A 10,000-nucleotide genomic window follows, 5' to 3' on the forward strand; every position below is an offset into this window, starting at 1 on the left:
AGGATATAGGCTGGTTTAGATCGGCCATGTTTGCTAGCAGCTGTGTTTGTGCTAGTGGTGTTGAAGTTGCAGCCGAGGAAGCTCCAGGTGGAATATTGATACTGATTGAGAAATAAATTGATACTCACGATGTGCAAGGCAAGGGTGATGAATGACACAGAAGAAATAATTGTATTGATCCGACATTGTATTTTGTTTTCTGCATTCTGCATCTCTCAAAGAATTCTCCTTCTCTCTCTCTCTCTCTCTCTCTCTTTTCTCTCCCTCCCCCTCTCTCTCTCTCTCTCTCTCTTTCTTTCTTTGGCTCTCCTTCTCTCTTGCTCTGAAGTCGGGTTATTAACAGAAATCGATATCTTCATCTCGCCTGCTAATGCATGGGCACTCAGCCATTTTGAAAATGTTTTCCGCCTTGTGAATATGTGTGAGCGAGAGAGCGGGCGAGTGACTGCTTTGAGCATCTCTGTCGTAATGGAGGTGCTTGACTGACAGAAGAAAGCCTGAAAGCAAAGCTTCTCGCAAATATAATCAGCCTGATATTCCTGGCTGATGGAAAAGATTTCCTCCCTCTCTCCCTCCCTCTCTTTCTCTCTCCCTCTCTCTCTTTCTCCCCCCTCTCTCTGTCTCTCTCCCTCTCTCTCTCCCAACCTGCCCCCCTCTCTCTCCCTCCCTCCCTCTCTCTCTCTCCCTCCCTGGCTCCCTCTCTTTTTCCCTCTCCTTCTCCATCTGTTCTCTCTTCTCCCCCATAGCTCTGATGCCATCTACTCTGCCCTGTACGATGGCAGCGGGCTGATTGAGATCCTCAGGGGGCACGAGTACCTGTCGCATCCCTTTGCTGTGAGCCTGTTCGGGGGCAGTGTGTATTGGACAGACTGGAGAACCAACACGCTGACCAGGGCCAACAAATGGACCGGGGCCAATGTGACAGTGATCCAGAAAACAAGCGCCCAGCCTTTCGACCTGCAAATATTTCACCCAAGCCGCCAGCCACAAGGTACGTACGCCTCTGCCACTGTATATAATCAAGCCGTGAAGAATAGTCGCTCTTTTAGGCCGTACAGATAATTACACAGTTTCCCTGATAAATTAATTATGGATTAATCTCAATCTCATTAAGAAAACCCAGCAGATGTTGTTGAAGAGAAGTCTGTGTGCTGTGCCTTAGATAATAGGATAAAATGATTTTCTTCTCTAGACAACACACCATGAAGCTTCACCCATGGCCACAGTAACAGTAGGTTTCTGTAAGCATTGCTAAGCTAAAGGTAACAGGTTCAGTAGGTTTCTGTAAGCATTACTAGGCTAATGGTAACATGTTTCTGTAAGCATTGCTAGACTAATGGTAACAGGTTTCTGTAAGTATTGCTAGGCTAATGCTAACGGATTTTTAAACATTTTGGTGATTCTTGTGAGGTGAACAGGGTTCCTACCGTCATGGAAATCTTGGAAAAGTCATGACATTTTAAAATCCCATTTTACAGGCTTGGAAAAGTCATGAAATTCAGTAAATGTATTGAAAGTTTAGGAAAAGTCATGGAATTTCATTTTGGCCTATGTAGGTCTAATTAAATCATGTTACTCTTCCATAGATAATGTTGTGTTTCAAACTAGCTTATCAGAATATGGATTGAAATGGTTGTTGTCTAATTTTCATTCAATATTTAGGCCTGACATGTGGATTAAAGTACGCAAAGTTTTGTACTTGTAAGTTATGAAAGGTCAGGGAAAATTCACAAAGGATGCTTGAAAAGTCATGGAAAAGTTTTGAAATCTCTTTCATGAAAATGGGTAGAAACCGTGTTTGTTGATGTGGGTTTTGAAAGGAGACGGTGACCTTCACCTGAAAACCTTGCACTGTCTGTCTTTGCCAAAGAGAAAAATAATGCATCTCTAGCAATCTCTAGTTTTTACTTTTATTTGTATTATTTATTATTTCAACATTTATTATTTATTTATTTTATGATTTTATTTGACAGCTCTTCAGAATGCTGCAGAAAGTTCCATTGAATTGAATGGGCCACTCCAACATGTGGAGGTCCGATATATCTTGATAATGACTGCAGGAAATAATTAATGTCCGCTACCATTGACATTGGGTTTTGTCCACAAGTAGTCCGCAAGCAGTCCATTTCGTAAAGGAAATCCATTATAGGCTAAAGTCAGTAAGTAATACGTTGCTATGCAACACCTGAAACTTTAAAGTTCTACTTCCATGAAGAACTAGAAATACATATGTATGGAGATGTCCGTGTGGAGCTACTGTACATGTAGCAATAACAACATTGGATACAAGGATAGGCTTGGATACATCTAGATGTAAAGAATAGATGTACAATACATATTATAGAGCATAGAGAATAAATTCATGTATATTTTGCTCGATTTACTTTAGGCAAAAATCAATGTGTCTGAACTGTGTATGTAAATTATCTATGGAGATTCGGCGAGAAACCTTTCACTTTTGGCTCCTCTCTCATCTCACGGCTGTATTTCATGTAAATAGCCTCTAATTGCTTTAATGGAATCAGCTTACCTTTCCTGGCCCAGCCTGAGAATAAATTGCCAAAATGCCCAATAAATAAGGGGGCCTATGATGGAGCTCCAAGCTGTATTCCCTGGGACGCAGAAATACCAGCTGCTGGAGAAAAGAAAGGAGAAGGTTTTTTTTATCACAAGATTTATTTTGGCCCGTTTTAGTCGATGTGTGTAATTACTTTGTTAATCGTGTTAAAAGGTTTTTGTTAAAGTGATGAGGAGAGAGCTAAAAGCAGGTCTGGCATCGACTTCTGACGGACGACACCTCTGCAGACATGGCCGCCTCAGAAACACAATTTAAATGGCCGCCTCAGAAACACACTTTACATGGCAGCATCAGAAACACACTTTATATGGTCACCTCAGAAACACACTTTACACAACCGCCTCAGAAACACACTTTACATGGTCGCCTCAGAAACACACTTTAAATGGTCGCCTCAGAGGGCTACTAAAAGCTGCCACAACACTGTGCTATAGAAAGACAGATCTTCTCCAATGCACAGGTCTGCAGTATGAATACACACTACATGCAGGACAATACAAGCTCAAAGGATTTGGGGAGGTAACTAATGAAGAACACCCTCGTCACCTACAATGTAGAGCATGAAGTAAATAAAGATTATTTAACAGGAAGGATTAACAAACATCATCAGGATCCAGGAAGGATCAACAAAAAACAGCAGGAACTGATGGTGGAGTTCTAGCAGGAACTGATGGTGGAGTTCTAGCAGGGACTGATGGTGGGGTTCTAGCAGGAACTGATGGTGGGATTCTAGAAGGATCTGATGGTGGGATTCTAGCAGGAACTGATGGTGGGGTTCTAGCAGGAACTGATGGTGGGATTCTAGCAGGGACTGATGGTGGGATTCTAGCAGGAACTGATGGTGGAGTTCTAGCAGGAACTGATGGTGGAGTTCTAGCAGGGACTGATGGTGGGGTTCTAGCAGGAACTGATGGTGGGATTCTAGAAGGATCTGATGGTGGGATTCTAGCAGGAACTGATGGTGGGGTTCTAGCAGGAACTGATGGTGGGATTCTAGCAGGGACTGATGGTGGGATTCTAGCAGGAACTGATGATGGAGTTCTAGCAGGATCTGATGGTGGGATTCTAGCAGGGACTGATGGTGGGATTCTAGCAGGAACTGATGATGGAGTTCTAGCAGGAACTGATGGTGGGATTCTAGCAGGAACTGATGGTGGAGTTCTAGCAGGGACTGATGGTGGGGTTTTAGCAATACACGTCATTTGCACAGTACATAGGGCCAACGTGGCTGGTCTTTTAGTGTGTCTGTATGGACTTTCACCGGTCTTAACCGCTCTTTAAAATAAAACCAGAAAGCTTAACCTTCGAATCGGAACCACTTGATATGACAGAGTAATGAATGTGTACTCCAGGTAGATAAAGAGGGAACTGATTGAGAAAGCTTCTCATGTTCCAGCATGGTCCCTCATCCCTTGTTTACTGTCTGCGTTTGTTCCAGTTATTTTGAGAACCGTGTGATAGCAAAGCCATGGAGTCTGGGTCCAAGAGTTCTTTTTCAGCTCTTTGGGGGTTTGTGCAGATTCTGATGAGAGCAGCAAGCTTTTGTCTTAAACTTCATGTTGAATCATCACTGGTATTTGTTTTTCTTTCCCCTTGTCTTAGTCCCCCCCTCCGGCTGAACTATCTCTTCCCTCGCAGTGTTTGCATTTTAGAAGCCATGTTTCAGTCTTGTTTAATTTCCCTCTACCTGCGGACCTGCCATCTCTGTGTTTGTTTAGAGAGTTGCTCAGAGTCACTGCAGATGCACATCAGAACTGTTTAAGCAGACATGTTTCAGGAAGGGAAAGAAAGACATGTTTCAGGAAAGGAAAGAAAGACATGTTTCAGGAAGGGAAAGAAAGCTGAAGGTCCAAAACCCAGATGTTTTGAAATGATTTCACCCAGGGACTATTGATGTTCTCAAGTAGTGTTTCCACTAACAGCACAGGGTCTACACCGCAGAACCGGTCTGCTGTCCATGGGAGAACTGGAACCAGAGAGAACAGTGCCTGAAGATTGTGTTTGAAAGTACTGAGTATTGACCTGCTGCATACTGCAACCCACAGGAATATTCTGAGGTCTTAGTTCAACAAAATTAAGCAGCATCACGCAGTGCTGTCATACTATCTTTAACTAAACCCTCTTTTCCTTAAGTTGCATTATTCTGCATTAATCGAGGATCAACTGGGTAAACTCCTGTTTTTCTCATAGTGGCAGTGACCTGAGATTCATTTGAGAGTTTCTTTTCTAACGACTTCTTTATTGATTTTTTCACACAAGAAAACTATACTACACACAAGCAATCCTTATGCTATAAGCATAGCATAATAAGTAATAAGTATCTGCACCTTCCAGCATGCTAACGCATCATAATACAATGTTTAAAGAGTTTTTTTTTGTTGTGTTTCCTTTCTTCAGCTTCAAACCCCTGCAGGGCAAACAGTGGCAGGGGACCCTGTTCCCACCTGTGTCTACTCAACTCCAACCGCACGGCCTCCTGCTCCTGCCCCCACCTCATGAAGCTGTCCGCAGACAACACGTCCTGCATGTGTGAGTATCCAGCATGTCTGATAGTCTGGCTTTGATTTAACATTAGAGAGAGAGAGAGAGGGAGACAGAGAGAGATGGAGAGAGATGGAGAAAAATGGTAGAGAAATGAAGAGCGAGAGAAAGAAAGAGATGGGGAGAGAGAGTCTGAGTGAGAGAGAAAAAGGCATTCTTGTTATTTTGTAATGTTATTGTCGTGTTGTTACGTTATCATTCTGACTGGGAAGAGAGGGTAATTCTGAGGTAATTCTGATGTGGAATGGAGAAAAATATGAGTCCATAAGGACGCTAGCTCTATTACTTATTTAAAAGCATATTAGCCTTTGAGTTTGATACTTCTTTTGAGACGCTCACCTCACTGAACCCTGTAGATAACAAGCTTAAGCTTATCTAATATGTCCTGGGGCCATGTTACAGCCCTGTTCTCTTTTGATGTCTTTGTCAGGCCTTGAAAACAGTTGGCCTGCTGTTCATCTGTCAAGCAAACATACTGGCCTCAAAAATATGGAAACGGATTTCATTTTTTTGTATTCATTTATATTTTTTCCCCCCACGCTTCCCCACAGCGCTGAAGAGGTTTCTGTTGTACGCGCGGCGATCGGAGATCCGCGGAGTCGACATTGACAACCCTTACTTCAACATAATCACCGCCCTAACCGTGCCTGACATCGACGACGTCACAGTGGTGGATTACGACTCGGCGGAGGAGCGAATCTATTGGACGGATGTGAAAACTCGCACCATAAAGCGTGCATTCATCAACGGCACAATGATTGAGACCGTCATATCTGGAGGTAGGCATCACGCTCTGCCATGATGCAAAACAGTAATATTGTCTTATCTGTCACATCTCGGCTGGTACGTTTCGTAGGCCTATCAGCCAGGAACATGAGGCGTGGTGATAGATAGTCGATATTAGCTTATGCAGTGGGTGGAGGATGTGATGGATTGTAATAAAAAAAAGATTGCAATCTATTGATATCCCAAGGGAAGAAATAGTATCGATTTGTCGCGCTGACGAAGATGAAGTGAGTGTTTATGCATACAGACAGGAACGTGCTTTTAGTTGAGATGAAACACATGTTCGTGTTTGTGCCTCATAAATGTTGTGGAATGTTTTGACTGTGTTGCAGATCTGTTCAATGTGAGAGGCCTGGCGTTGGACTGGCTGTCCAGGAACATGTACTGGCTGAGCTCGGAGAATGACGAGACCCAGATCAATGTGGCTCGCTTGGATGGTTCACTGAAGACCTCTGTTGTCCACGGGATTGACAAACCCAAGTGCCTAGTGGTGCATCCAGTCAAAGGGTGAGATGACCAACGAGATTGTATTATGTACTTTGTGTACTGTATCTGTCTATGTGTGTGTGTGTGTGTGTGTGTGTGTGTGTGTGTGTGTGTGTGAGAGAGAGAGAGAGAGAGAGAGCGAGACAGAGAGAGAGAGAGAAATAGTGCATTCTGTCGTGAAACATGAACTAAAAGATCAACGCTCAGTTGTGTTATTAGCATTAACATAACTATGCTAATTAACTGATCCAGTTCCAGCAGCAGAGTAACTTTTAATCTATTTACTTATGAAGTAGAGGTTGGAAAATAGCTTGCGTGTAATTTGCCTCTATAAATAGCGAGCAAACATTATCCCATAACATGACAGTGTTACGCTTTACACTATGTGGATTAGTAGTGTTGTTTTTTTTTTTAAATGTTATAATCGGTGCATATTTGCATAATTGACAGTGATGTCCCAACACTGATGGGAGCCTTGGGCTCCTCTAGTCCTGGTCTGCGCTACGCTGCGCTACACAGGGGCGGGCGGGCGGACGGGCGGGCAGGTCGGCAGGCAGGCGTTATGGGATGTGATTTACGGTGCTGCGCAGCGTTGTTTCTGCATCTGTCATCCCACTTTATTCCCCGTCTCTTAAGTCCTTCTTGAAAGTTGGCTGTCAGAAATGTTTATGGGCGGCAGGAGAGACATCAGGCAGGGGCTGACAGCTTCATTCAGCAGATTTCTAGCCGCTGGTGATCCGCCAGAGATGGAAAGGCTTGTTTTGCCCGGGTCCGCCTCCGGTGAACGTGTTAGCGCCTTAACAACGGGGTGGAGTAGTGCACTCATGACCCGATTAATCACTCTTCAACAAAAATGTGTTTGTGTGTGTGTGTGTGTGTGTGTGTGCGTGCGTGTGTGTGTCTTTTCTGTGCAGGAAGATATATTGGACTGATGGAAATACGATAAACATGGCAAACATGGACGGAAGCAACAGCAAGATCCTTCATCAGAATCAAAAAGAGCCCGTTGGTAAACATTTTTTTTTTAAATTCCATTTATGTATTTATTTTTACATATTTTTTTGGCACGCATCCAAAACGCTTAAGAAACGCTTATTGTAAGGAGCACGGCATTCGTTTTTTCCCTCTAACAGATCGCAGAATCACAGTCTAATCTCTTAGGGTTCTTACCAATTATAGATGCCCTGATTTTCAGGTCCAGACAGAAGCCCAAGGTCAAATGTACAGTTTCTTTAAAATGATCTTCTTCTCCCTCCACTACTGCCCATTTACATACACGACTTAAATATATTAGATATGATAGACCACGTGTGATGACAGGGATTCTTTAGAACTAATGGCAGTTATGATCTTTGAATGTGAAATGTGTGTGTGAAAAAGGCTGACCTCCTCTGGGTCACCAGTGCTAGAAATAAACTCAGTTCCCAGTGGGAGAGGGATCAGAAAATAACCCGACACACATTCGGTGCAGCAAGACGAAAGTCACTTTGCCTCAGATGAAATATATCAACATTGTCGCTCAGTCAAACCCCCACCCCCCCCCACAACCTTCCTTGGAAATTGTTTTAAAGTGTGACAAGGTCACATCAAGCCTAATAATATCCACACTTTATAATCTTTTTAATCGTGTAAGTTTAATGGATTTTTTCCCCCTTCGCTGTGACAGTTCTTGACAAGTAACATGAATTCCTGTGATTTATCACTACTGTCTTGTGTACTGGGAAATAGCCTCCTCTTCCTCCTCCTCCTCCTCCTCTTCCTCCTCCTCCTGTGCAGGCCTGTCCATAGACTTCCCAGACGGTAAGCTCTACTGGATCAGTTCAGGGAACGGCACCATCAACCGCTGCAACCTCGACGGAGGCAGCCTGGAGGTGATCGAGGCCATGAAGAAAGAGTTAATGAAAGCCACAGCACTGGCCGTTATGGGTGAGTGTTGTGTGTTTGTGTGTGTGTGTGTGTGTGTGTGTGTGTGTGTGTGTGTGTGTGTGTGTGTGTGTGTGTAATTATGTGTGTGTGCGCATGCCTGTGTTTGGGTGATGGGTGTATGGGATGTGTGTTTGTGTGTATGTGTGATAATGTGCGTGTGCACGCCTGTGTTTGGGTGATGGGTGTATGGGACGTGTGTGTGTGTGTGATGCGCAGTATTGATTGAGTGTGAAGTGGGGAGATTAATTGCTGCCAGTGAAGTGGCCCCTGAATAAAGCTATATAAGCAGTGAGCCACTGGCCGCCCAGGCCCCTCGCCTCATTGAGCACAGCACCACAGTGTCAGTGGGGACGGCAACCAGGCATGTCTGACGGAGCCTGTGATTTAAACACACACTCACTGAAAACTCACTGTTTGTTCGGTTTAATTGATTTGTTATGCAACAAACACAAACCACTTGATGAAATGACATGATGATTCACATATAATCTATACATATATATATATATATACTATATATATATATATAATATAAGTATATATAATATGTATATTATATATATATATATATATATATATATATATTATTTTATAACTGTGTATGTTTGGATCAAGATCATTTTAATTATTATTTTCTTTTCTACTTTTGTTCTCTGTCTTCTCACTCTGTGTATGTAATTCAATCTTCAAAATGAACAGCACAATCTGGAGTGCTTCTCCTTTGTTGAATACAAATGACTTTGACACCTGCAAGTTTTCCCACTCTTTTAAATTGTCTTTTTTTTTCCGCTCTCTGAATAATGTGTCTAGTCTCGGCTCCATCATTCTTAGCTGTTCTGCAGATAGGGCTTGAAATGCAGCTCTTTGTCAGGCAGCATCACTTTGATGTCCCATTGCTCAAGTCCCTCTCCATAACACATGTTCAGGAAGTCTTGGAGACTGCTTGTGTGCTTGTCTCTGGTTTCTAAGTGGCGCTCTGGCACCGAACCTCTGTGCTGAATTTTTCTCTGATATGTTTCTGTCTGAGTGAGTTTAGCACCATCCGTCTGAAATCCCTCTGTAGCACTTGTGGTCCTGATGGAGGGGGAGTGTGTCTGCTGTCATAGTAACAGCAAAAAGGGAAAGCGGAGAACTAGATGTGTGCTAAATGTTGTGAGGTATACGAGTGTGGGTATACTAACTTACTAGACCTATACAACTTACTAGAGACGTCATAGAGACGTCATATCCCGTGTCGCGTTTTGACGTGTCGACTCCTCATTTGTTAAGAGTTATAAACCTGTGCTCGCGGAGTTCAAGGGCGTAGCTGTTGTCGTTATGCCTGAGGTAAAATTGATAATAAAAAGAGCACATTATCACGGTAATGCTGCTGGTCAACTATAGTGGTAAACCGTAGTCATAATACCCCCAAACACAATTGTGGTCAAGTAATGTCCAAGTGTATACCCACACTAGCATGAAACAGACAGTTGAGAGGATGATAAGGTGATGGACGTACACTTCTTAATAATGTCCACTTTAGTCCTGTAGTTCATATCACCCCCCCCCCCCCCCCCCCACACCAACATATGCCTTTGTGTTCATTAGCCGGGCTTTTGACTGATTTAAATATCACTGCTTTTCTCCGTCCATAATTTGGACCCAAACGACACACATCTCTAGCCTATCACATTTGAAATGTGC

At 43.2% G+C, this 10,000-nt stretch overlaps 1 protein-coding gene across 1 annotated transcript in view; it reads left to right on the top strand.

Moving 5' to 3' along the window:
* lrp1ba (low density lipoprotein receptor-related protein 1Ba) overlaps nucleotides 1–10,000 on the top strand; it is a 199,114-nt gene that overhangs the window by 51,467 nt on the left and 137,647 nt on the right. Inside the window, 6 exon segments of the mRNA XM_042702858.1 lie at nucleotides 747–991; nucleotides 4,976–5,107; nucleotides 5,671–5,898; nucleotides 6,238–6,412; nucleotides 7,306–7,400; nucleotides 8,168–8,317. Of these exon segments, the coding sequence (XP_042558792.1) occupies nucleotides 747–991; nucleotides 4,976–5,107; nucleotides 5,671–5,898; nucleotides 6,238–6,412; nucleotides 7,306–7,400; nucleotides 8,168–8,317 (1,025 nt within the window).

The sequence above is a fragment of the Clupea harengus genome, chromosome 21 (genome assembly GCF_900700415.2).
Source record: "Clupea harengus chromosome 21, Ch_v2.0.2, whole genome shotgun sequence".
Taxonomy (NCBI): domain Eukaryota; kingdom Metazoa; phylum Chordata; class Actinopteri; order Clupeiformes; family Clupeidae; genus Clupea; species Clupea harengus.